The 27,569-nt window shown below is 34.9% G+C and overlaps 3 protein-coding genes across 5 annotated transcripts; 2 read left to right on the forward strand and 1 right to left on the reverse strand.

Annotated features, from left to right (window-relative positions):
- Positions 1–760: 760 nt before the first annotated feature.
- Positions 761–16,192, forward strand: LOC122007111 (mitogen-activated protein kinase kinase kinase NPK1-like). The gene is made up of 17 exons (XM_042562884.1): positions 761–1,257; positions 1,351–1,392; positions 1,529–1,594; positions 1,695–1,805; positions 1,886–1,966; positions 2,080–2,157; positions 3,018–3,100; positions 13,339–13,420; positions 13,518–13,618; positions 14,065–14,104; positions 14,225–14,284; positions 14,381–14,430; positions 14,510–14,648; positions 14,756–14,953; positions 15,061–15,395; positions 15,465–15,526; positions 15,614–16,192. Exons 1-17 carry the CDS (start codon positions 952–954, stop codon positions 15,715–15,717), a joined length of 1,938 nt encoding a protein of 645 aa, XP_042418818.1. The 5' UTR covers positions 761–951; the 3' UTR covers positions 15,718–16,192.
- Positions 16,193–17,382: 1,190 nt separating this feature from the next.
- LOC122007112 (H/ACA ribonucleoprotein complex subunit 2-like protein) lies at positions 17,383–20,532 on the forward strand. Its single transcript, XM_042562885.1, has 4 exons — positions 17,383–17,685; positions 18,423–18,492; positions 19,536–19,641; positions 20,010–20,532. Exons 1-4 carry the CDS (start codon positions 17,559–17,561, stop codon positions 20,169–20,171), a joined length of 465 nt encoding a protein of 154 aa, XP_042418819.1. The 5' UTR covers positions 17,383–17,558; the 3' UTR covers positions 20,172–20,532.
- Positions 20,533–20,716: 184 nt separating this feature from the next.
- On the reverse strand, positions 20,717–27,351 carry LOC122007113 (serine/threonine-protein phosphatase 2A 65 kDa regulatory subunit A beta isoform-like). 3 transcript variants are annotated; one of them, XM_042562887.1, is made up of 13 exons: positions 27,200–27,351; positions 25,199–25,609; positions 24,088–24,334; positions 23,615–23,727; positions 23,320–23,399; positions 22,950–23,091; positions 22,763–22,843; positions 22,309–22,413; positions 21,828–22,010; positions 21,553–21,645; positions 21,337–21,476; positions 21,193–21,259; positions 20,717–21,106 (listed from the first exon to the last, which is right to left on the reverse strand). In XM_042562887.1, the coding sequence occupies exons 2-13, from the start codon at positions 25,586–25,588 to the stop codon at positions 20,984–20,986; spliced, it is 1,764 nt and encodes a 587-aa protein (XP_042418821.1). In that variant the 5' UTR covers positions 25,589–25,609; positions 27,200–27,351; the 3' UTR covers positions 20,717–20,983. The 3 variants fall into 3 exon arrangements, with proteins under 3 accessions (XP_042418821.1, XP_042418822.1, XP_042418823.1); XM_042562888.1 differs by having other exon boundaries at positions 25,199–25,612; positions 27,200–27,349; XM_042562889.1 differs by having other exon boundaries at positions 25,199–25,606; positions 27,200–27,347.
- Positions 27,352–27,569: the final 218 nt, after the last annotated feature.

Here is a 27,569-nt window from a genome sequence, read left to right on the forward strand (position 1 = left end):
ATTTGTGCACCATCTTACTCCATGCTCTTTTTATATTTTTTATAATCGCCTATTTTGTACCATACTTATTTAGGCTGAAAAGCTTAAAACTCTTAAAATTGCTATAATTAAAATAACTTTAATCAAAATTATTTCAAATGCGAAGCAATTTTTATTAAAGATATTTTAAAATAGAGCAAGTTTAACCAAAGCGAATAATTAAAATAAATTTAATTAAAGTTGTTCCAATTTATTTTAGCATTGTAATAATTTTGATTTAGTTAAAATTGCTCTTATTCTAATAATTTTGATGGGTTAAATTTCTCCAATAGTATTTGATGTTGAATTAGTTGAATTAAATTAGATTAGTTATAACTTATATTTAAATCATTTTAATTAATATATTAAAATAATTTCAACTATAATTATTTAGTAATTTTGATTGGGTTGATCAATTTTGATCAAATTTACTATAATAATATTAGAATAAGAATATTCTAAAAATATGAGACAATCTTTTTAATATATTTTTTAAAAATAAAGATATCCTTTTAATGATAATAAATTTAAAGTGCCTTTTTATTTTTATTTTGCCATTAACTAATTAATAATTTCATAATTGTCAAACTATAAGGCGTCATTTAGAAAATGATAAGATACGGGGTAGTAAAGTGAAAATTTTCTCTTTTTTTTGAAAAAAAAAATAAATCCTTCGATCATCTAATGTAACGGCTCTGTGGGGGTATTTTGGTACATTGAGGCTAGAAGCTTTTGAAAATGGCAAAAAGAGCGCAGAAGATCGGAAGACACCGCATCCGTCTCTGGACTCCATTGCCTCTCTGACCTACACCTACTTGATCTCGTCGGTTCTCTCTCTTCTATGATCGCTTGCTCACTTCCACGCCCTCAGATCCACAGTCGGAAGCATCCAGGTGGAGTGACGCAGGGCAGCAGCCGCGGCAGAAGACGACGATGCATGAGGTCTTCGGATCTGTTCGCCGATCTCTCGTGTTCCGCACGAATCCTGATGGAAACGCCGGTGGAGGAGTTGGCGGAATTGCGGAAAAGATCGGATCTTGCCTCAGGAAGTCGAGGATTGGACTAGGGCTAGGGTTCGGGGGGTTTGCCCCCAAACTCCCTCCGCCTCCTTCCCCTGAGGAGAAGGATAACGCAGCCTCAATACGGTGGAGAAAGGGAGAACTCATCGGCTGCGGTGCTTTCGGGCATGTCTATATGGGTATGAATCTCGATTCCGGAGAGTTGCTTGCCGTGAAGCAGGTGAAGCTTCTTTTCTCGTGTATCTTCTGGGCTTGGATTTCTCTTTGAATTCCTCTGGTCATTTTTCCTGATAGTGGACCTTTTTATTTGCAGGTTTTGATTGGGAAGAACGGTGCTTCCAAAGAAAAAGCGCAGGTTGAAATCTCTTCTCTATATGTACTATCAAAGACAATGCCTTTTTTATTTTCTTGTTATATTTCCGTCATGAATATGAGAGAGAATTTCGGTGTTGATTTCCTTAATTTGTGTTTGGTTATGAATTTATTGGTAGGCTCATATAAGGGAACTTGAGGAAGAAGTAAAGCTTCTGAAGAACCTTTCCCATCCAAATATCGTTGTGAGTGCTTCTTTCATGTGCCGTGTACTGCTTAATTTTGTGAGATTGTCATTCTTAATTTATTAACTAAAAACACCCTTTTTTTATTCTAAAATGACAGCGATATTTGGGAACAACCAGAGAGGATGACACTTTAAATATTTTTCTAGAGTTTGTCCCAGGCGGATCCATTTCATCTTTACTCGGGAAGTTTGGATCTTTTCCGGAGGCTGTATGTGGTTGCCTTCATTATAATGATTACTGGATAATAAAATACAATATCTTTCTAAAGTTATCTTTCCCCTGGGATAGGTTATAAGGATGTATACCAAGCAACTATTGCAGGGGCTTGAGTACCTTCATAGAAATGGAATCATGCACAGGGACATAAAGGTATGATATTTGAGTTCCTTGGTCAGATTGAGGCTGGGGTATTTCCTTTGCACTTTCTGGTTTGATGTCTTGTTATCTTTCCCTTGCTCACTAGATTTTTTTTTTGAATTCAGGGGGCTAACATTCTAGTGGATAATAAGGGTTGCATCAAGCTGGCCGATTTTGGTGCATCTAAACAAGTTGCAAAGCTGGTACGAGAGAAAAATATGTAAACTTTTCCATAAATGCTTCCACAGACTTATCACCCAGACACTGCTATGTTTATTTGTACTTTCACTTGACTAAATAAGTGGTCTGTTTCATCTTAGTTTTGCTCTAGTTGTCTTGCCTGCATATTGTAGTCCTCTATGTAAACTTCCATAAAATTTTTATTTTCCCTTTTCTCTTAATATATCTAGGTTGAGAAGGTATTTATTATCCGATAATCTCATTTTATCAATTGGGCTCCTCCATTTTAAGTTTATAGATATCTTCTTTAGTTCATTGTTTCTAAATTTACAAGTGCAGTTAGTGTTTCAAATTTTGAGTGTTTTTCTCGCCTTTGTTTTTTTATCTTCCTTTGGACATTAACTTATAAGGGACATACAAACTCAATGTTGTAGCAAGACTAGCATTTCTATTTTAAGAATTGGTTTGTGCTAGCGAAATTTGTTTATGTATGAGAGAACTTTCTTAACTTATTACCATGATTTTGTCAAATGTTATGAAGCAGCCAAGTCAGTGTTTTAACATTCTTATTGGAATAATTCGTCAAATGCTAGAGAAAGTTTTCTCATGTGTGAGAAACTCTTCTAAGTTGATCACACATTCACACCATTATCAAGCCATGTTTATCCCAACTATTTGTGGTTGGCTCTCCATTAAACTGTTTGCAAGGTTTTTCCTTGCTCATAAGGTTTGAAACTTCTTATGAGTTGTCAACATGATTTTGTTTGGTTTCTGTGAGTGCAGCTAAATCATTGCTCTATTAGTATTGTTTGAACAATTGGTCTGTGCTAAAGAAATATGTTCATGCATGTGGAACTCACTAATTATTGGTATGATTTCTCAGGCTACTATGAATGCAGCCAAGTCAATGAAGGGAACTCCATACTGGATGGCGCCAGAAGTAATTCTTCAAACTGGACATAGCTTGTAAGTTCAAACTTTTCATTTCCTGTGAAGCGTCACATGTATGTTGAGTTCATTAGAATAATTACATGGGGATAAAAATGCATGCACGATCACCTTGTCTTCTCTGCGTGAATGAGTTTATTATGATGATGATTACTTTTCCATTTTTTGGCCTATGAAACTTGTTATCTTTTACTTTGTTTTTATTTATCATAAATGATTGTTTGAATATATTCATGCAGTTTAGGAGGAAACAAACAATAATTCTATTACAAAAATAATCAAAGTGATAATATATACTAACATCATCATGATGCTATATTACTGAAGGTTGGATCATGAAAGATTCACATATATGTGCAGATATAAGGTCTATCATTATGTCAAATATGTTTGAACAAGCACATGACATGAGGTGATCTATACTTTGTTGCACAACAAGATATTCACGGTAACAATAAACAATTAGTGAAATGGAGGGAAATATTGAATTTTCTAACCCAACTTAGATAACTGAACCCAGTATGATATTTAGTATCATTTCATATATCCATGTTTGAGAACATCCTTTTATTGAATAAGCATTTGAATCTCATGGTAAGAACCTGAACTTGTCAGATTAGGTGAAACTTTGTTATAGCACCATCACAAGTTGTCACATTGACTTCAATTGCATAGCAGTTCGTGTTGGAGGTTGGTGGTGAATGGGAGCTGGACGGTGGATGGCATACCTAGGTGTTGAGTGTGTGAGATAGATAGCATGCAACCATACTTATGAACTTTGACAAATGGTTCAAGGAGAGCTCATAGTGAGATCAAGAGAATTGGGCTTCAGGTTGGTGTTAGACAAGAGTAATTGTGAGTGACGGGAGGGAGCTTCGTGTAGTAGCAAGCAAGGACAAGGGAAGAGCGGTTTTTATTACCCTCAAAAAGAACCCCTACTTGATCTAGTCTTAATCAGACTGGTTCAAACTGGTTCAAGATCAGTTCAGTCTTGTCCTAACCAAATTAGGTTTGATTCAAGGACACTTCGAGCCCATCACAACTTGAAATCATTCTCCTTTTAGCATAACCACAATTGATCCCCCAATCTAATCCAAACATCCCTAAAACAACCTTTTAGCATTCCACTTCAGTCATATAATTCCTAATTACAATAATTTACTCCCAAACAACCTAATAAATCCTAATTAACCTTGAACCTAAGTAACCCTTGAAATATAGCATAAAAGGAGTCACCAATCACATAAAAAAAAATTCGACAACTTTAATTTTTGATAGTTTATCCACCAAGCAAAAACAACAACAACCAAGACTTATCCCACTAGGTAGGGTCGACAACCTCTATTATTTCTACTTCTAGATCTTCTTTAAAATCAGATAGTTGTTCTTGTAATATAAAAGGATCCCACGAATAGGGATTCATCCCGCGAACAGGGATTCTGCCCGTAGGAAAACTAGATTTACTTGACTATTTTAGCCCTTCTAATTTAGATTATTTAATAAATTATCAGGACAACGAAGTCCCTAGAGATTTCATCAATCTTACTTAACCTAATTAAAACCCTTATAGGGGAAAATCTCACAAAACATTGGGAAGAGACAAAGTTTATCATAAATCAAACTTTATAAACCCTGATCTCACAATCAAAGCATAAGATTTAAGATACACTAACCGAGAAGTAGAAGAATGTGCTATGCACATCAAACAATTATTAAATCTTGGTGCCGTACAAAGGTCTTTATCTAGGCAAAGAAGTCTTACTCTCATTGTCAATAAAAGAGCTAAACAGAAAAGAGGACGGTCTAGAATGATATTCAATTATAATCGTCTCAATGACAACTATCAAAAGGATGGCTACAAAATACCAAACAAAGACCAACTCTTAAACAAAATCAAAATGGTATTCAAAATTTGATATGAAATCTAGATTTTGGCGAGTAAGAATGCATCCAGACTCCATTGAATGGACAACCTTCTCTTGTCCAGAAGGACACTTTTAATTGACTCAAAGTAGCCTCTTAAATTTTTCAGAGAAAGATGGATGATATATTTAGATGGATATATTTTTTTAATTGTGTAGATATAGATGATGTATCCCACTTAGTGGGATAAAACTTGATTGTTGTATATATATAGATGATGCATTAGTCTTTTCCAAAACCAAGGAAGAACACTATGCGCATTTTCACATGAGTTTTTATTTATTTGATAAACATGGATTAATAGTTTCCAGGAAGAAGATGAAATTGGTTGTTAATCACATAGATTTTCTAGGAGCAGAAATTGGACAGGGGGAAATTTCCCTTCAATCCCATATTTCTACCAAGATCCTTGACTTCCCTTATAAGATGGAAGACATAAAAACCCTTCGGTCTTTTTCTAGGACTTTTAAATTATGAAAGATCATATTTTAAGGATATAGGAAAAATAAGTAGTTCTCTGTATAATAAAACTTCAACAACTGGAGATACTTTAACCAACAGGACATAAATCTCGCTTAACATATCATGACTATGGTTAAAAAGCTTTCGGTACTTACTTTACTCCTTGATTCTTATTATTTGGTCATTAAAACTGATGGATGTGAATCAGGAAGGGGAGGAGCATTATTTAGAAAAATTTCTAAATATGATTCTAACACTTCTGAATCCTTATGCACATATGCATTTGGAAAATATAAAGAGAAAGGACATCTTACTTCATTAGACTATGAAATTTTAAAAGTCATGTATTGTTTAGAAACTTTTGCTCTTTATATGCAGCAAAGCAAAAATTACAATAAGAACAAATAATTAAGTATGACTAACAGTAAAAGAGACCCGAAAGGCCTCTCAGCTAAAAGGTGGATTAAATTTGTTGACCACACTATCAATAAAGGATTAAAGATCTAGTGGAAACACATTAAGAATCTGACAACTCTCTAGCTTATAAACTCTCAAGATTATTAATCTAATCCAACTTCTTAATTTTCTTTTGCAACAAGATAAATAGAAGAATAACAGATACTTGGGGTTTCTGTAGCAAGTTAATGGAAAGGCAAAAGAAAGTTCAAATTCCTACGTCTTTAAAAACTATAAGGTTTGAAATCAAGAACTTCAGCAATTTTATAAAGAAGAAGAACAATTTCACTTTGATCAAAGATCAAAGTTAGTCCAAATCCAACAATGCCTTATTGACAATATATGGAATATACCCACTACACTAGGGGTAGTCAATTCCAAGATAGCTGTCATCAATGCATTAACAAATTATTTATTAACTACAGTACAAAAATTAACAAGTAAAAAGTTTTCTTGTTATGCAGTTTATTCTAGGAAGATGTAAAAATAGCAATTTTAGAGCTCGTACATCAAGGCAAGTTCAAACAAACTTCTAGCATTTCTATTATTTATGAAACATAATATAATTATAAAAGAAAATGCCAATATAGTTCATAAAGATTTTCAGATAGCATAATTCAAAGGAATGACTATCACTCCATTAACTCTAATAGATTACAGTCTTCTCAATAAGCTACGTGTCACTGACTTAAACAACAGAGGATTCCAGCAATGTTAGAGATAACAAAGAGGACTGCACTGGAAAAATTAATGACATCAGTAATTCTACATATTAATAGCACTCCTCCTCCAAAGTGGCTAGACCCAAGAGTGGAACCAACAAAATATTTAATTAGACTCCAAATTGAAGGTCTAATTAAAGATGATAGTTTTTCAAACTGGACAAAATACAATAAGTCAGATCAAGATACTAATTGGATTCCTTTAATCCCATTAGAAAATTAACTTAAACACTAGAGAGTAGTTGTACAAGGAAACACATGAGGATGGGATACCATGATAGACCCACAAGAATTTTTCTTAGTAGGCAAAAATATCACAAAAAAGGTATATTGGCCACAAGAAATGGGCATTCCATTCCCAATCACAACTAAACACCCTACTCTGATTCAGTATTACATAAAGAGACAAGAGGAATATGATAGCCAAAAGAAACACTCACCTTTGTCGGCCATTACTTTTACCTCCGAAGAAAAGCATCTTGTTAATGTAGCAGAGGACTAGTAGTGGACCCAAAATTCCCCCAATCTTTTCCTTTATGTCTTATCAATGTACTCAAGCTTAATCAACCTTATCTTTTACTTAACCAAATTTTATAAAACTATGGAGCCTGAAGGCTTGCAAGCCTCTATAAAAAGATTCTATACTAAGGAATGAAGGAAGAAGAAAAGAAAGTGTGTGTATCTATAAGTTTTTAAGAGTGTGGAAGCTACTATCTTCAATAACTTTTTGTAAGTTTCCCTAAGTTCATTCTCTATAATTAGTTTATTTTCCATGTATACTGAAAAAAAAACTTTTCTAGCTGAGGAAGGCTCTGCCTTTCTCAGAAAACATTTTCTTTTCAAGAATCCTCGGTCCTTATCCAAGTATTCTCTATAGAACGATAACTATCTAAGGGAGAGGATGGAACCACTAAGTTTGTCAATACTTGTAAAACCTGTGCTAGCTATAGTAAAGTAGTAAAGGCAAAATGAAGCCTGTTGTAAGTCCTAAAGACCTTGGGGTAAAGTACAACAAACATAACACCAAAGTTCTTGTTGCTCCCTAATAGGTGAGGCTCCTTGGTGAGAAGAGGAATTTGATAATCAGATAAGGGTATCCTTTCTAAGTGCCTAGAATCATGTCATATTGATTAATGAAACTTCTTCCAAAAATTGAACTTCAGAATGCAAACAAACCTTAGCTAGAGAAGGTAAAATTTCTATTTATGAATGAACCTTCTCTGCTTATCAAATTTCTCCTCACCTAGGAGCCTCACCTATTAGGGAGTAACAAGAACCTTAGGGTGCATTTGGTTTAAGTCATCATGTATAACCAGGTAATCACATAACCAAGGTTATGGGGAATAAAACATAACCAAATGTTGTTTGGTTCAACCTAGGTAATGCAACAAAAACTTGTTTATTTGAAAGTTTTAATGAATACTCTAGTTTAATATTTTACCTATTACCCTCAATTACAAAACCAACTATACATAATATTATTATTATTTATTTATTTATTTTTTAATTTTTCTTTTTCCTGTATATTTTTTTACTTTTTAATGTGTTTTTTTTATTTTTTTAATGTTTTTATATTTTTATATTATTTATATTTATATTTTTCATTTTTTTACATTTTTAAATTTTAATTTTAATTAATTTTTTTTTTATTTTTAAAATTTTTTAAATTTTTTTAAAATTATTTAATATTTTTTAAAAATTTTTAAATTTGTTAACATTTTTAAATTTTTTATTTTTTAAAATTATTTATTTTTTTTTAAAAAATAAATTTTTAAATTTAAAATTTTTTAAAACATTTTTTTATTTTTTTTTACATTTTTTAATATTTTTTCTCTTTTTTTCATGTTCTTTCTTATCGGAGGGTATTTTTGGTAAAAAAAATTCATTAACCCCGGAATCAAGAAAAACCTTAGTTTTCTGAGGTTTTCCGATTCCGGGCTGCATGACCCTTTTGCTGGCGTGTCGGGAATGAAACATTATTTGGGAATCATCGAACGCCTAAACCAAACAAGGTTTTTGTTGATAACCTTGGATGGATAACCAAGATTATTAAAAATAACCCCGAACTAAACGTACCCTTAGTGTTATGTTTGTTATACTTTACCCCCGACGTCTTCAAGATTTACAACAAGCTTCATTTTGCCCTTACTACCTTACTATAGCTAGCATAGATTTAACAAGTATCGACAAACTTAGCAGTTTCATTCTCTACCTTAAACAATTATCGTTCTACAGAGTAAACTTGGATAAGGATTCAGTATTCTTGAAGAGAAAATGTTTTTCAGAGAAAGACAGAACTTTTCCTAGCTTAGAAAAGGTTTTTTTAAGTATACATGGAAAATATAGTAATTACAGAGAATGAACTTAGGGAAACTTACAAAGAAGATAGTAACTTCCATACTCTTACAAACTTATAGATACACACACTTCCTTTTCTTCTTTTTTTTCCTTCTTTACTTTCTAGACATAGAGAGTCTTTTTAAAGAGGCTTACAAGCATTCAAACTCCATTGTTATATAAAATTTGCTTAAGTAAAAGATAAGGCTGACTCAACTTGAATACAGAAAAGGCTGGGGAGTCTTGGGTCCACCACTAATCCTCTACTGCATTATTAAGGTTCTTTTCTTCAGTGGAGGTAAAAGTAATGGCTGACAAAGGTGAGTGTTTCTTTTGGCTATCCCATTCCTCTTATCTCTTTTTAATACTTGTTGAAAGAGATGCCCCGGGGGGGGGGGGGGGGGGGTAAAATCTCGTATTTTAAAACAGTTCTAAAATCCCACTTCTTTCCTTACTTTCTCCGATCTAATCGATCCTGTGAAATCCGCTTTTTCGGTCGACTAAACCTGTTCAGGCAAACTACACCCTAGGATTTTCCTTTACTTTTTGATCCAATCATATCCATTCTACACTTTCCAAATATGTTCGATCGACTGATCCTCCTCATCAATCAATTGAACCCTTATTTATTTCTTAGGCTTGATTGCAATCTAGTTGTGCTTATCTGTTTGGATCGGTAGATCGAACCACCCTGTTTGGTCAACCAAACCCTTCAATCAACCCAATCTTTGTTTGTTGCAAAACAAAGTTAGGACAACAAGAATACCAATAATAGATCTATAAAACAAAGTTAGAAATATATGATTATGCATGAATGAGTCTAAAAGTTAGGGTTGTTTAATCTTGACTTAGAAACCTTCATTGGTTTATTCAGTTGGATCAACGTCTAAGGTTGTCCTCATAACGAGGACTCATCCTTACCATTCTTTTTTCCAGAAGAACCACTCTACTCCAGGAGTTTACCTCAACTTATCGTTGGCCAAACATCCGTTTGGACTTCCCCTACTTAGCATTCGATCACTTGACCCCTATGGCTTTCTTCTGACTCTATTATGGTCCTCGCTGACCCATCGAGTCCATCCTGCTCGATGTCTAGCCCATTGACCCATCTAGACTTCAATCCTGGTGTCTTTAATCTGCCAAGACTTCCACTACCTAATATCCGGTCCAACTGACATACTAGGACTTTTCAGGTTGAGCTACCTGCACACTTGATCAATCCATTAGATCACACTAGGACTTAACTTTGAACCTTTACCAACGTCAAAACACATGCTTGATTCTGGTGCTCCTTGCACCAACAATACTGCCAGAGTAGGGTGTTCAATTATGATTGGGATTGGAATGCCCATTTCTCATGCCAATATACCTTTGCTGTGATAGTTTCATCTGCTAAGAAAATTTCTTGTGGATCTATCATGGTATCCCATCCCCATGTGTTTCTTTGTACAACTATTCTCTAGTTATATATGTTAATTTTCTAATAGGATTAAAGGAATCCAATTAATATTTTGATCTTATTGTATTTTGTCCAGTATAGGAAATTATCATCTTTAATTAGGCCTTCAATTTAGAGTATACTTAAATGTTTTGATGGTTCTCTAGTTCAGTCCTCGTTGTTATCTCTAACATTGCTGGAAAACTTTCTATTGTTTGTAAGTCAGTGACCCATAGCATATTGAGAAGACTATAATCCATTAGAGTTAATGGAGTAATAGTCATGCCTTTGAACTCTGTTATCTGAAAATCTTCATGGACTATATTGGCCTTTCGGATGGAGCACAGGATTTGACATGGACACCCATTTGTACAAAGGTCTGGAGTGTTGCATTGTGGATAAGTATGATAGCATTTTCTTTTATAATTATATTATGTTTCATAATTAATAGAAATTCCAGAAGTTTCTTTGAACTCGCCTTTGTGCATTAGCTTTAAAAATTCATATAGGATTAGAAATTTTTCTAAAGAAGACTCTTTAGTCAAATTTCTTATATATGTTAGTTCAATTTCACTACTTCTTGCTGCCTAGCCTTAACTCTTAAGCACATATTTAATCCTTCATATTAGATGCAGAAGGAAATCCATAGTTTTGTTTTGAGTTCCTTGAAAGGATTGAGTATTTGAAGGACTTAAAAGGTCCTTGAAAGATAGATCATGCTAGATAAAAGAATTATAGGGTCTTGATTTAAGAGAAGTGCTGGTGAAAAAATTAGGTCCACAACGAGCCCTAAATCTTGAATTGCAATTTTTACTTTGTCCAAGGTGCTATAAACACCTTGTTGGCGTCTAGAATAAACTTCATAATAAGAAAACTTTTTACCTATTGGTTTTTATACTTTAGTTAATAAATAATTTGTTAATGCATTGATGATATCTATCTTGGAATTGGCTACCCTTGGTGTAGTGGGTATATTCCATATATTGTCAATAAGGCATTGTTGTATCTAATCCAAATCAAAGTTGTTCTTCTTCTTTATAAAACTGCTGAAGTTCTTCTTCTTTGTCAAACTTCATAGTTTTTAAGGACGTAGGAGTTCGAACTTTCTTTTGCCTTTCCATTAACTTGATATAGAAACCCCAAGTATTTGTTATTCTTCTTTTTATCTTGTTGCAAAAGAAAGTTAAGAATAGATTACTAATCTTGAGAGTTTATTAGTTTGAGGGTTGTCAGATCCTTTAATGTGTTCCCACTAGATCTTTAATCCTCTATTGATAGTGTAATCAACAAACTTAATCCACCTTTTATCTGAGAGGCCTTTTCGGGTGCCTTAACTATCTTCACAATATGTTCTTATTATAATTTTTACTTTGCTGCACAAAAAGAGAGCATAAAAGCTTCTAAATAATACATGACTGCTAAAATTTCATAGTCTAATAAAGTAAGATGCTCTTTTTCTTTATAGTAATATGCTCTGCACAAGGATTTAGAAGTCTTAGAATCATGTTTAGAAAATTTTCTAAATAATGCTCCTCTTCCTCCTGATTCATATCCGTCGGTTTCTATGACCAAATAATCATAATCAAGGGGTAAAGTAAGTACTGAAAGCTTTTTAATCATAGTCTTGATTTGTTTAACGACATCTATGTCTTGTTGGTTAAAGTATCTTTGTTCAATTGCTGAAGTTTTATTATACAGAGAACTACTTATGCTGAAGTTTTTTTATGGTCTTGCATAGTTTAAAAGTCCTAGAAAAGACCAAAGGGTTTTTATGTCTTCTGTCTTTTCAATGATTGGAGGGAAATTTTCGTAGTCCATTTTTTGTTCTTAGAAAGTTTATGTGATTAACAACCAATTTCTTCTTTTTTCTATAAATTATTAATCCATGTTTATAAAATAAATTGAAAACCATGTGAAAATATGCGTAATGTTCTTCCTTAGTTTTGGAAAAGACTAATACATCATCTATATATACATAAGTAAAAGAAGATATCCCTCTAAATATATCATCAATCTTTCTCTAAAAAATTTGAGGGGCTACTTTGAGTCCAAATGGCATGACCAACCATTTAAAGTGTCCTTCTTGATAAAAGAAGGTTGTCCATTCAATAGAGTCCGTGTGCATCCTTGCCAAAATACAGATTTCATATCAAATTTTGAATACCATTTTGAATTTTAAATTTTGTTTAGGAGTTGGTCTTTGTCTACTATTTTGTAGTCATCCTCTTGACATTGTCATTGAGACGTTTATAATTGAATACTATACCAGATTATTCTCTTTTCTGTTAAGCTTCTTTATTGACAATGAAAGCATGACTTCTATGTCTAGATAAAGACCTTTGTATGATGCCAAGATTTAATAATTGTTTGATGTGCATAATAAATTCTTCTGTTTCGAGTTAGTGTATCTTAAATCTTGTGCTTTGATTGTGAAATTAGGGTTTATAATGTTCAATTTATGGTAAACCTTGTCTCTTTCTCAGTATTTTATGGGATTTTCCCCTATAATCTCAAGTTTGTCTAGTCTATAGATTAAGGAATCCAAATTTTCCTCAGTTTTAATCAGGTTAAGTAGGATTGATGAAGTCTCTAGGGACCTCATTGTCTTGATAATTTATTAAATAATCTAAATTAGAAGGGCTATAACAGCCAAGTAAATCTAGTTTTCCTGCTGGCAGCATCCCTGTTCACAGGATCCTTTTTTTGGGTTTAGTTTATTGACTGTCTTGCAGTTTTTGATATAACCATTACAAATTTACATTCTTCTTGTTGGCCCCATTACAAATTTACATTCTTCTTGTTGGCCTCATTATCTAGTTAAATACGAGATTATTGATTAGTTACCCTTTACCTTGTGATTATATTCTATTTAGTACATGGTGGTTTGACAATATCTGAAAGATAGTTAACTGCCACAGTTCAGCTGATATATGGAGTGTTGGTTGCACCATTATAGAGATGGCTACAGGCAAGCCTCCTTGGAGTCAGCAATATCAGGAGGCAAGTCTTATCCTTTTGTGTCTGAATTTTTTGTATCACATAACAATCAATTATATTTCTTCTTCCACTCACTGTTTACTCTTGACATATGATCAAGGTTGCTGCTCTTTTTCACATTGGGACAACAAAATCTCATCCTCCTATACCTGAACATCTTTCTTCAGATTCAAAAGATTTTCTCTTGAAATGCTTACAGAAGTATGTTTTTATTCACAGTTTTAACTTTTTTGATTCATGAATTACGTTTTTGGTGCATATAGAGATGAACTGCCATTGCATGTTGGATATTGCATGAAGAACGTTAATTTTTGCTGAACTGTGAATTTGTCTAGTAATTCAATTGTCAATTTGGGCTATCATTTAAGACTACAACTTTCATTCCCCTGGCAATGACGTATTTACGTGAAAAAGTTTACTATATTGGGCATTTCTTTAATAGAAAAAATTGAATGTGTATGTAAGTTGACAACCATTTATTTTCAACATTGGATCTCTTATTAGTAATCATTTTGAGCAAATATTTGTTAATGGTAAGGACTTCTTCTCAGGAATCCTAGCTACTTTGTATTTTAGCAAAAACTTCCTTACATGTTTCATTTTCTTCTGCCCCTGTCAAACTTCTTGGGCTAACATTTTATTGGCAGGGAACCAAATTTAAGATCTACTGCATCTGATTTACTCCAGGTACAGCCAAGCAACATGGATTGTTCAGTATCTTGGTTTTTTCATGAATAATCTCTAATTAAATGCTAGAACAAAGTTTTTAATCACTCCATCTCTTATTGTTATTGGATTGCTATGCAGCATCCATTTGTTACCAATGAATTCCAAGATCTGCATCCAACACACCACTTAGAAGTTGCGGTTGGTTCACTTGATAGGCAGCAAAACAATTTTTAGTTCATTTCCTCGTATTGTTTCTTTCTTTTTTCCTTTCTTGCCTGATATTTTCTCTTCCAGGAACCTTCTAAAGATGTAGCCCTTGCATCCAAGTTTTACACAAAAATCATGTAAGCTTCGAAATTTAGTGATATCTCATAGGTTTTATCTCTTGATCTCAATATTTACTCTGGAGAGGTCGCTATGCAGCAATAGTGATGATGGCAGAGTAGACAACGATGAAAGTAATTCTGGAAACTTTCCTAATGTCAGGCCTATATGGGAATTAAGTAACAATAGCTCTATGTGCCGGCTGGATGACACACATGATTTTCCAAATGTTGGATCAGTAAGTTGCATCAAGTGTCATGTTAGAATTGTTTTCAATTGCTTGCATATAAGTAGGACCTAATGGTTTGGCATTGATTGATAACCTTGAATTCTTGATTTCTCTAGAGTTTCAACCCAATGTCTGAGCCCCTTGATGAGTGGCCGCGACACAAGTTTGACATGGCACCTGAACCAAGTAGAGAAAATTTGGATGGCTTTCATAAATCTGTTATTGATGAACATGATTTCACTTTCTCCGAGCCAGTGGCAGATGATGATGAAGAAGCTACTGAGTCAAAAATTAGAGCCTTTCTAGATGAGAAGGTAGGCGCTGAGCTTCCTATTCCTCTTTCATTCTTTTACCATCTTTTGGAAGTAGCTCGAACTGAATTTGAGGTTGGTAACTAAGAGGTTCTATTTTGTAATAACAGGCCCTTGATCTGAAGAAGCTGCAGACACCACTCTACGAGGAGTTCTACAATAGTCTGAACAACAAAAATGGGCCTTGTCCCAAGAATAAATGTGAGGAGAACATAACGAAAATTCAAGTCTTACCGCCTAAGATCAAGATGTCACCCAACAAGGTAGCAAATAGGACAGCTCCTCTGCCAGCTGACATGGCAAATAAGGTCAGTCCCGGAAATTGCAGCCGGCGAGAATCAAGGAGTGATGAAGAAGATGATCGCGTTCTGAGAGAGATTTCACCCCAACTAAATGAATGGGAAGGACTTTTTCAAGATGCTAAACAGGAATCAATGTTCCTGAGGTTCGTTGTCAAAGAATAGATTCATCTCTTTTTTTCCTCTTTATTAATTCCTATAAGCATGTCCTGCAGTTTTTCAGAAAGGCAGAGAAAGTGGAAAGAAGAACTGGATCAAGAACTTGCTAGGGAAAGAGGTACTTCATAAAATCTCATATTTCAATATTTGAGATTTTAACTAGTTTGACATCATAAACTAAATGCACGCCCCTCTCTTGATGCAGAGATGTTCAGGCAAGCAGCCACACAAGGGAAGACATCTTCCCCAACGGATGGATGGTTTGCTCGAAAGAAAGATCGAAATCGCTCTACCTCTTCAGGCAAATGAAAGCTCATAATTCGTCCAAGCATGATTCAGTTTTGAATTCAAATCTAGAAACTGATACATGTTTAGGCAGTTGCTGATCTTCCTCGCTTGAAATACCAAATTATCGGCAAGAAAAGAAAGAGCTCACGAGGTGAGACTATACTCTTATATATGGTCTGGTCAGATTTACGATTCATTGGAGCCTTTGTCGTGGGTGTGTAGGCTACGAGTAGAAGGCTTTGCTCAATGTAAAATCTTTAGGTTTTTGGTAGGCACATTGCACGGGCTTGTTGCTGTCGAATTTAGGAGTCAGAGTTCAAAATGATTTTCTAGAATTTTATCTTTTATTTTTCAGTGTTTGATACAATGTAAAATAAAGCCAAAAGCTTGAAAAATACTCCATTTACATTCATGTAGAGTCCTAATTGACATACAATTGTCGTGTATCAATTTAGTTCAAACAGTTCAGAGCTATATATCATTATTGATTGGTCAATCAACTCCCTCAACTTCACCTTTGGCTTTGAACTCTTTTTGAACCGTAATAAAAAAATTTATTTGAAATCAACAATTGACTAAAGGTGTCACTCAATTGTGGAATTTCCAAAAGAAACACATTTATTTTTTATTTTATTCCTGACACCAACTACTATAGTACAATAGTACTAGTGTGGTGCCCCACGGAATTATCTGAAGCGGTTAGTACATAGAAACTTATCATTTGAGAACGTGGGTTCAAATCGCGGGATAATCAGGGCGTAATTTCCTGGTCCCTGTGCACCTCTTCCTACTGCGCACTAACTTCTCCAACTACCATGATTTACCTCTCTCGTGAAGATCTTGGGTGTAGTACGACGGAGGTACTGAGAGCGAGCGATATCATCTTTTGCCACTAGTATGGTGCTGTAAAAAAGAACATCATATTAATATTAATTTTAAATTTATACATCATCATTGTGATATTGATTTTTTAAATACAATATGTAATTTATCCTTGAAATAAAGTATTACAGTGGTTGATAGGAGAGGTAAATTAAAAAATAAATCTAACCTTTAGAAAATTTAAAAGTTAGATACACTTTTAAGAATACTACTTTGATATTAATTTTTAAAATACAATTTGTTTGAAATATAATAGGAAATTTGAAAGTTAGATACACTTTTAAGAATTTCACAATTTTAAATGGATCTATTATCATTTGCCGTTTGAAATTGATGGGAAGTATACTTCTTAATTCCTCAATTTCTGTCTTTAGGATTATAATATCACGGTAAGTTATTATGGGTTATTATCTAAATATCCATAATTCGAATCCTAGCTATGACGTATTTATAGAAATTTTTTCTTCAAATGAAAAACGTAATCAAAAAATGTTGAGCTTCTGGACTAATCACCGCATGCATTTCCCGATTTACCTTGATGACTAGTGGAAAATTTCTATGGGACTAAACCGGTTATCCCAGAGTTAATCAATGAGGCTAATTAAAATTATCAATTTTTTTAATTCCTCTATTTCTAATAAATATATTTAAAATAGTATAATATTTTATTGAAATTTTATTTATTTAATAAACGGAATTAGTTTATATTTATTTAGTTAAATAGGTCATAAAAAAAAGGCGGACCACATCGACGTGGCTGTGGTTGACGACCGGTCCGGTCGGGTTTGTTTAAAGATTGGACAAAACCCTTGCGCTTTCCACTTCGCCGCTCCCAACCCCTTATAAGCCAATATCCTCCTCCGCCGCCGCCGCCGCTGCCGCCGTTGCTGTCTCCTTCTGTTCCGGCTCCGCAAAGCTATTCTTGCTGATCTATCATAAACCTCGTAGTTTTCTCAAGATCAATAAGGAGATAGAAAAGAATGGGCAGCGACAGCGAGAACGAGAAGTCTGTGAAGGAGAGGAAGAAGCTTATGGCCGTCGCGCCCATTGCCAAGCCTCTCGCAGGAAGGAAGCTCTGCAAGCGCACCCTCAAGCTCGTCCGAAGAGGTATGGTAAATGCATTTACGCTCGGCGACTATCCTTTGTTCTTGGCGGTTGATTCAATTTTCATTTTGGTGTCTTGGAGCTTTCTTTGGGTTTAAATGCGCAGAATCAACCTTTATACATTGTTCTTATGATTTTGGATCTTCATATTCCTCTTCCTTTCTCTCTTTGATTTTCTTTCTATAGATTTGTCATTAGGAAAGGAGCATTTTTCAGTCGACACTGTGTGTGTATTTTTGTTTTTTTTCCCTGTCCGAGGTTTTTCATTTGGAAGAAGATGACTTTGATTGTTTTATCTGACCAGTGCAATGCAGTCCACTTATTATTCTGATGATCGTCACTCTGTATTTTTCATCCTTCCAATAATGTTCCTAGACTGAAATCTGGTAATAGTCAGCTACGAAATTGAATTACACTATTTTTGTGCATACACAGATTCTTCATTAGAAGATAGGGAATTCAGACCAGCATATAAACCATTTGATGATGTTAGATAAGACTGGTGTTTGCTCTTCTGATTGTGTTTGCAAATGCTGCATATATCAATTCCTTTATCATGTTTTTCAAGTACTCAGTTTTTTGCATGCCGGTTTTTAGTTTTCTACAAAAAAAAAAAAAAAAAAAAATCTAAAACTACTCTTTGACCATAATATGATCTTAACTCACCTAATGTTCTCTTTATTATCATTTATCATATGCAATCATTCATCAACACCTTACAACTGCATTCGAATTAACAGCGTCTGAGGCCAAGTGCTTGAAACGGGGAGTGAAGGAAGTAGTGAAGAGTGTCCGTCGTGGTCACAAGGGGTTTGTTTTCTTCTCAACATGTTCTTGCATTTAGCTATACTATTAACTCTTAGCGAATGTTTATGCCTTTTTGCATGGCTGTCCTAGAGCTCACTTATCTTGTTAAATTCTTAAATATTGAGATAAACATCTAAATGTAGCTAGTTTTGTTTTGAGGTTGGTTCAAATTTAACCAAATATTATATATTATATTGTTTTTTTATTACGGCTAAACATTCATTTGGTTCTTAATTTTGATGATGTAAGCAAAATATGTGGCATATGCAATTACCTGATGCCACTGGGTATGCCAATTTCCTCATCAACGCCATCATTGTGAAAAGGATAAATGAATTTGGAGCCATAATTAAGACTAAACAGAAAGTGGATGTGTATAAAATGAAATTTGAAACTTCTGCTGGATTTAAAACTTTGGTCATGTGATTGTCGTGTAGAATGGGGATGGTGAGTTAAATCTCCTCTCACATGATTCCCTTTTCATCTTAACTTTAAACCATTTTTTTAATTCCTTAATTGTACTGTTCATTAACATTTACTTTGTTTTTTCATTAATTAAGTTACTGATTGTTTGTTTGTATGTATGGTTTTAATTTGCCACTGTGCTCTGTCATAGTTTTAGTTTGTCAATCATAATTATCTATTTGCTTGAGCTATTATGATGAAACGTGCGCACTGTGTTAAATATCATCTATTATGTTTTTAGTTAACCAATTTCTTTGTGCTATATGCCTTTGTTTTCAACATCAAACTGCCAATTATGCTGTGAAGTATGGTATATGTTACTACATTTTAACATTCAACCAATATTTTGGTGGATTGGCTGGCTTGATCATATAAACTGTTTCCAAAACAATGCTAAACGACTGTTGTAAGATTCATACTCCCATCAGACTACTACTGTAATATGGTGGTAGTACATTCGTCTGAATTGGTACCGTCACAGAGTATGACATACCAAGCAAAGTTTGTCCTGGTTATTGCTTTATCTTGAATCAGTTCTTTCATTGTGAGCCATGCTAAATTTTAGTTTACATTGGACGCAGATTGTGCATTATTGCCGGGAACATATCTCCTATCGACGTGATAACGCATGTACCAATCTTATTGGAGGAGGCTGATATTCCCTATATATATGTTCCTTCAAACGAGGTTTGGCGGCTATCTCTCCTTGTCAGATCTACTTAGTTAAAGGGCATTCCCTAGTCAGCCATGAAGTTATGTATTTGGCATGTACAAGCCTCAGCAATGATAGGCTCAGTCTCAATTTATATATTTGGCTCTCCTGATCATACATTAGCTTTTCGTGTACATGGTGAAGCATGAAGTTAATGTGATCAGTAATTTGTATGATACACTTGCATATCTCATCTTTATGCTTTTGGCAAGAACCTCACCTGTGTAGGTTGTTAATAGCGTCTATCTAAATCAATTGAATACATATTACTGAGAATAATATATCTCATAACTTCTGTTCATCACTCTGCTCGTTTTGCTGATTTGTTCTCCTTTCCTCGTAGGATCTTGCAGTTGCTGGAGTCACTAAAAGGCCAACATGCTGTGTATTGGTTACCAGCAAGCCAACGAAAGGAGACGTGCCACAAGAGGTGCAAGAGAAGCTGCAATCGGATTACAACCAGGTCATAGCAGAAGCAAAAGAACTCACAGCTTCCCTCTTCTGAATGTGCCGTGTGCCCATGTTTACTCATGCTCATGGAGTCATGGTGGATACTTTTATGGAGGGCTAAAGCCTCAGGATCCTAAGCAACATTGCGACTCTATATGCAAGACATCTTCTTCGATCTTTTCTTTGTATGTTTAATGCAACATGAAAGCTCATTAGGTGAAACATTCTTGAGACTTGTTTGATCGAATTGGCTTTGATAGTAATATCAACTAGTTGTCGTGGATTGATGATGCATCACAATGTTAGGACAATGTCGGCAATGCTTGATGACTGAGAGATCATAGTGAGCCATGAAGTTTATTATGGTAAGGTGGGACTTAATGTAAAGAATGCAATGAATCTTCTTTGTTCATTCACCGAAGCAGGGACATCTTTCCGTGCTTTACTCTCCATTTGTGTTGTGACTTTGTGCTTCAGCCTTTCTCCTACCTCTAGGTTGGTGATTTTCTTGTGTCTTAGGCCATCATTCCATGGGCTGATTTTCTTGTAGTTCTCAAATTGTTCTAATCCTTAACATACCGAGCAGTCTAAATAATCCAATTTTGCAAATAAGAAAAAGTTGCTCATAAGATTTGGCCTATCAAGAGGCTTAATAGAATTTGACAGCATTAGTCCAGCTTATTAGTTTTGACAGTGAAGCTTGTCTTCAGGGAATAAAATTGCACGAAAAAAAAGTAGTCAGAAAAAAATAAATTCCTGGATTCAATCAAAAGGAGAACCTAGACGATGACGACCGAGCTTCCAAGGGATGATGAGGAATCAAAATCCTTGCACATTGGGGGCGTCAAATGGTCATTGGAATTTCGTCTAACTCGACTTCACTATCACTTGATCACATGCCTGTAGTGCTTCGCCTGCATAATATCTAACATCAACATCAGGATCCTCACTGAGCTCAACGAGACATGGACGAATCGTGCCTTCCGCTACCTATAAAGACCGTTTTGATCGTAACTTAGATAAAAGTGCAATGGTAACAGCAAAGAATAGCAAAAGCACACTTATTTACTACTCACCGATTTATCAACAAGGGGAACAAGAGACTGTAAAACCTTTGCGACATTGAATTTGATGTTGGGTACCCTGCCAAACACATTTTATGATGAAAATTTCAAATGCATGTATCAACTAAATACGAAGAAATAAAATTTCTGATTTACCTGTCCTTCGACAAAGAAATCACCACAGGCAATAGCTTTTCACATGTGATCTCAGCACCCATGACAGGAGATAACAGAGAAATAGCTTGCAGAATAGTCATGCGGTACAAGTAATGTTGATTACTGATTTTCTCAAGCACCTGCAAAGACAATAGTCATGCTCGATTTCTAACCATATAGTTGTTAAGTTTTTCGATAGAACACGTAAAAGTGAACCTGTGGAACTATGTGTTGCATTGCCCATTCCGATCCAAATTCTTCTGCAAGACGCTTCAAGTTGTTAGCAGCTGCATCTCTTATAGTGAAGACCTACAAAACAAGTCAAAGTTAGTTAATACAAATAACTTTGAATCTGATGAACCTTGATCATAAACTAGAATAATAGAATCAAGAAACTGAAGACCTTAATATCTTGCACATTCTTGCAGCAACTAAAAGAAGAATGTGCAAGATATTAAGGTCATAGGTACATTGAAACAGGGCTTGCATACCTTATCTTCCAACCATTGCATACAAAGAGAACCAAGTTTTTCATCGAAGAATGCAACACCTAGTTGATTCGCCAACAAAGGAATGTATTCAATTATTGCGAGCCGGACTCGCCAATGCCTATCCTCTGCAAGCTCCACGATGGCAGGTAAGAGTGATTGAGACAGTAAATCAATTCCAATAACCTGCACAACCAATTAACCAAAACTTCTAAGACAAACATTCTCATAATTTGCTTGAGTAGGAGAGCAAGAATTATGACATTTGTTAGTAATAAACATCCAACTTACGATACATTGGTTGAATACAAGAATTATGCTAGAGATTTTACCCTTACCACTTCATTTAGTAGTTTAAATGGAAGATACTAGTAAAAAAACAACAACACATAAATACACTAGTAAACCAGCAGGTAGGCAGAAGTATGACAACTCAGACATAAGTGTCCACAGAACCAGAAAGAGGATAAAAAAAAAAGATTACCTGGTTTACTTGATCAAGTTTGCTGATTATACTGAGTCGAACATCTGGAAACTCATCTTTCAGAAGTGAAAGAAAAACTGGAAGAAGTTGTTCAATTGTTGCATCCTACAATTAAATGCCAGTAACAGCAACCATCATAAGGGTTAAAACCAAATGCCAAACAGCATCATTTGATGCACTGCACAACATTTATGATCATACACAGTTCTGTAATAAGACATATAACCATATTTGGGCATGTATTTGAATTTACACAAGGTTATCGTTGTCCTAATCCATTATCCATTTAAATGGACAAAGCTAGAAGTTATGGCTAGTCAATTGTAAGCTACGCCTCTTAACACTCCCCATGGTGTGTGGGTGAGCTAGAGAAGCTCGTTGCAAGCGCAATAAGTAGATTGACAACTTCAGAGCATTCTATTTTTTCAGTTACCCTACCTTGATATGGTCATACCTTTCCTAAGACAGGTGCCATCCCCATGATCACTGAAGCTAAAGCTGAGCGAACGTGCTGTGAAGAATCTGATGATAATTCCTGAAGTCATCACAATGGTGCAGAAATCAGGATGCAACAAAGAATATTGGCACATAATGAAAAGAATGAAACATTGAGTTATAACCAGCAGACCCATAAAACGCACCTTTACACAAGGAAGAATATGTTGAATTGCTAGTTCTGGGCTTAAGATCTGGCAAAACTTTGTCACCTTCCCTGCTGCAGCTATGCGCACTTCAGCCTCATTATCATGAAGAAGACGAACATATGCTGGTACTAGATCGGTCCTTGATTGAGGCAAGGTGAATCAGTAACATAATGAGAATTATTAAAAAAAATAAAGTTGATCTGAAATTTCAGATGATATCAAACCATAAGTATGTAATTCCAGTTATGGAGATTTTTTGCATCACACTAACTGATTTAATGGCATGAAGATAAAAGTTAAGAAACAACAACAAAGATTCATCCAAAGAAATAGAGAACCATAACAAATTATGATAACATGTTATAACCTAGTAGCTTCAGCTCCAACAGCCTCACAAAGTTCATATAATTGATTTGCAACCATATATCTGACACGCCATGATTTATCCTGTCCAAGAAACATAAGAAGAAACAGAAAAAGCCAATTTGTTGAAGTGAAAACCAGAGTGGAAGATATATCCCATATTCATTAACTAAAAGAATGATAGAATAGCATGGGCTTGAAAATGGGAAAAATAACATGGGCTTGCTTCTATACCTGTGTGCTTCACATAAAATCAGAATGAAGCATAAAAATATTTTTTTCATAAAAGTAGAACATACCTGAGAGAAATTGACAATCACTGGAAGAATTTGTGCGACACAATCCTCAGGTTTCAGCAATTTTCCAAGTGCCGCACAACCCTCAACAGCCAACAGGCGCACAGAATCTTGATCTGAACCAGAAAATTTAGGTAGATATAGCACTTTGCATGGATAGCAGAAACAAGGTTGTGAACAAAATTGATGATTAACATGTAAAGTTTGTTCTAGAGGAAAATGCAATAATGAGGCTAATGATTAAGATACATATACCAATGATACTTAAATGACAAGACAATTCAAGTTACAAAAGAGTGTCTGTAAACAGTCAAAAAATGCAGATCCTTCAGTTCAGAAACTATAGAAAATCTAGAAATAGATCAAGAACGAGAGAAAATTTTTATTCCAGAATATGGAAGTCATAAGTTAAAAAAAGGAATAAATTTTGTGAAGGAGAGACAAACATCAAAGAATGTGTAAATAAAAAAGATTACCATCTTGTGTTAATTCCTCAAACATTGGCATGATATCTGATTTCAAATTGCTTGGCTCTATTGTAGCAGAAAATTTGCCTAAACTTGTTGCGGCTGCTCTCCTCACCATAGGCATGTCATCTTGACACAAGTGTCCATATATGGACCTCAGTTCCCCCTTCAACTGATTTGGAGCACTTGGATAAGCAATATGAAATATACTGCATGATGAAACCCTAGAAGTAAACCACTCGCCAGCTGCTAGCCTCTGGAAGTAGAAGACGTAACACATTAAACAAAACAAGAGACAAAAACATTGTTCATAGAGGAAAGTAGAGGTTTCTAAATTGATGACATAAACAAATTGAGGTTAGGAACTACCATTTACATGAGATACAACAAGATCGTGAAAAGCTTAATTGGCGTCACAACTCACTATTAGTTAGCAACACAAGAAACTCCACATGATCCATATATTATAGGTTTTCATGCAAATAGGTTCATGTTCATACAAAAATGCATACTTGGTAAACAACTGGATCATAGAAACAAAATCACATTACCTCTTCATTTCTGCAACTTTGTTCAACTACAATGTGCTATTACCAATGACTTTAATCAGAAATATGACAACAAATAATTGAAATCACATCTCACAAACATCAGCTAAAAGACTAAACCATCAACTTCGAGAAAACATATAAATGCAGCAAACTAGAACAGGCTTTCACTAGTAAGGAAGATACTCTAAGCTTCTGTAAAGCTTATGGTATAATTTGTATTCGATTCATGAATGGTGAGAAGCACTCAAGTAATAATTACCCCTACCTGCTATAGTGCTATATGGAGTGGAAAATGGAGAAACTTAAGTGGCTGGTGCATATCTTTTACATTTTTTTTACTATAATTGTTATTAAATGTCATAATCACAAAGGATAAAGGAATAGAGAGAATGAGCTTTTTTGATATACTTCTCTGACCTGAAAAATTCATTTCTCATGAATGCTAAGAATATGCCAACAGAAGATTAAGGAGTGCACATGGAAAGAGTTGTCAAACTAAAAGCAGATATAACAAATGAATTGTAACAACTTATGGAAAATCTCTGAGTAACTATAACAAATTTCCTTACCTTCACCAGAGGGGCAAACCAATCTACCAAGTCATTTTCCTTCATTTGTGCCCCTATACGACACAATGACTCAACAGCCTTGTTCCTAACACAAGTTTCTTCTACGGTACACAATGTCTCCAGTGGTGGAAGCAATACATGAGCATATTCCACACCACCAACATATGGAATAAAGCCACCTAACTCTTCAGCCATTCCCATAAGAACTTCATCATCGTCATCATTATTTTCACTAAGAAATGGTATCAATTCTTTTCTGGTTCTCTCCTCACCAAGCGCCCGTGCAATAGTAGAGAGTTTCTTGATAGAGTTCAGTCTCAGCTGAATATCTTCATTCCTTAACTCATCTATCAGCACAGCTATCGGATACAATGGCTCATTAATAGCCATTGGATTGTACAAAGAATCCTGCTGCTACCAAACAAGTAAAAAACCAATTAAAAAAGATCAATAAATCATATAAAAACAGTGCAATGTGTGGGCACAAATAGGTTGAATCCTGAGTACTACATTAGCAAATATGCAACGAAAAGTTATGGTGTCCTCGAAAATTGGCATTTGCATGACCAGTCAAAGCATCATTGTTTTTTTTCCTATCATTGTCAATTCAAATACATATGAATATGAGAAAAGTGAATTCCAAAAATAGAAGTACAAAAATATGAAAGTCCATTGTTCTTGCAAGCTTATCATTCATCCAGTTCAATATTTATGACAAAATGGAGGGAAAAAATTACACAAATAACTAATAGCATGGGATGATTGGCTCCTAGTCGTACCAACACATATATACAAAACCATTCCAATTATAGAGCTAAACCGTCAATAAATCTGATTTTCAATCCATGTCTTTTTCATAGTCTAGCAACATCTAGTCTCACATAAAGTTCAATTCTACCAAACAATTGAGCATTAGTGCTAAATATCACATCTCGTACAGAACAATTTGGTAAATGGATTTTTCTGATCACTGAGAACCAATTGACAGTAAGTGTATTATACAATCATTAGCAGAAATTAGTTGGAACGATCTTACTATTTATAACCATTGCTTGGTAAATTATCTCATCTTATCTGCTAATTTATTTCATTTCTATGTAATGAGCAATGACAGGAGTTAAATGAGCTATCAAACACTTTTAATAGTTGGCGGAGAATGAATTATTATGATGTTTACAGTTTTCTCCAGTCTTCCCATAGCATAGATTGAGATCGAATCTCATTCATTTTGGAGCAAGAGAGCTACATGGCATATAATAAACAACTTCCCAATACGCCAGATTAGATTAGATGAATGGTCTCATGCTATCAACCAGAAGAATTCATTACTACCACTACAGTCGACAAACTTTCAGACGTATGACCAAAATCAACAAATTTAAATGCATTTAACTGAAAAAACTAAAAAAAAAAAATCCACGCTTAAATCATGCAGGCCATTGAGGAAACAGAACAAATTCTATTGCAGCTGCCACCGCCATGACGCCATCTACACTAGCTAACTTCTAGGCGCATTGATATCTCCAATCAAATTTATGTGAATTTGTTTTGTTTTGCAACTTTTTTTTCACAGTTTCACTCGATTCATTATCATATGCGCATATAAATGTCCAAATCATCAATCTCGTAAACGCAACCAAACATCGTGGCGAAAGGTTCAACATTTATGATCCACCAAGACATATTGACACCAACCAGGCAATAAAAAGGGAATATTCAAATATATATAAATCCACACGAGGAACACACTTCAGAATGTAAAGGCAATATGGCTGAGACTCCCACACGTAACCCGATCGCGCTAGATTAAAAGCCTAAGCCATCATATCTGACGGAACAACATAAGGAACTAGAAACCCGATGGAATAGAATGCACTGCGTCAAATAATCTGATTCCAAACATTTCCAGAAAGAACACCTCCCCGTGGCAACGAAGAGAAGGTAAGATAAAGATCCGCAGTTCCTTTTGTTGATGAACGGAAATCCAAGGAGCGAACGTACCTAGAAAACGGCGGAGTAGTAGAGGAAGAAGAAGAAGAAGGGATCTCGAAAGCGGGGATTCGGATCGGCTTCAGCGTGGCGACGCGAAATAGAGAGAGAGATTGAAGCTCTATTTTTGTCGTTGGAATTGAACGGAGAAGCGATGCTAGCGAGAGCGCTTGAAGCCCACTTTTAATGGGTCGGGCCTTGACCCATTTAAATTGATTCAGGATATCTCTCTCCCACACGTATATAAAGTGTTCGACTCGCCGCCCGCGACTGAGTTGACTCGGGACATCTCGAATCACTTAGGTGCCCTGAATGAATTAGAGTCCCCCAAGTGATTCAATGTGCCTTTAATTTTTATTAAAAGGGTGCACTCACTATTCAA

The sequence above is a fragment of the Zingiber officinale genome, chromosome 7B (genome assembly GCF_018446385.1).
Source record: "Zingiber officinale cultivar Zhangliang chromosome 7B, Zo_v1.1, whole genome shotgun sequence".
Lineage (NCBI taxonomy): Eukaryota > Viridiplantae > Streptophyta > Magnoliopsida > Zingiberales > Zingiberaceae > Zingiber > Zingiber officinale.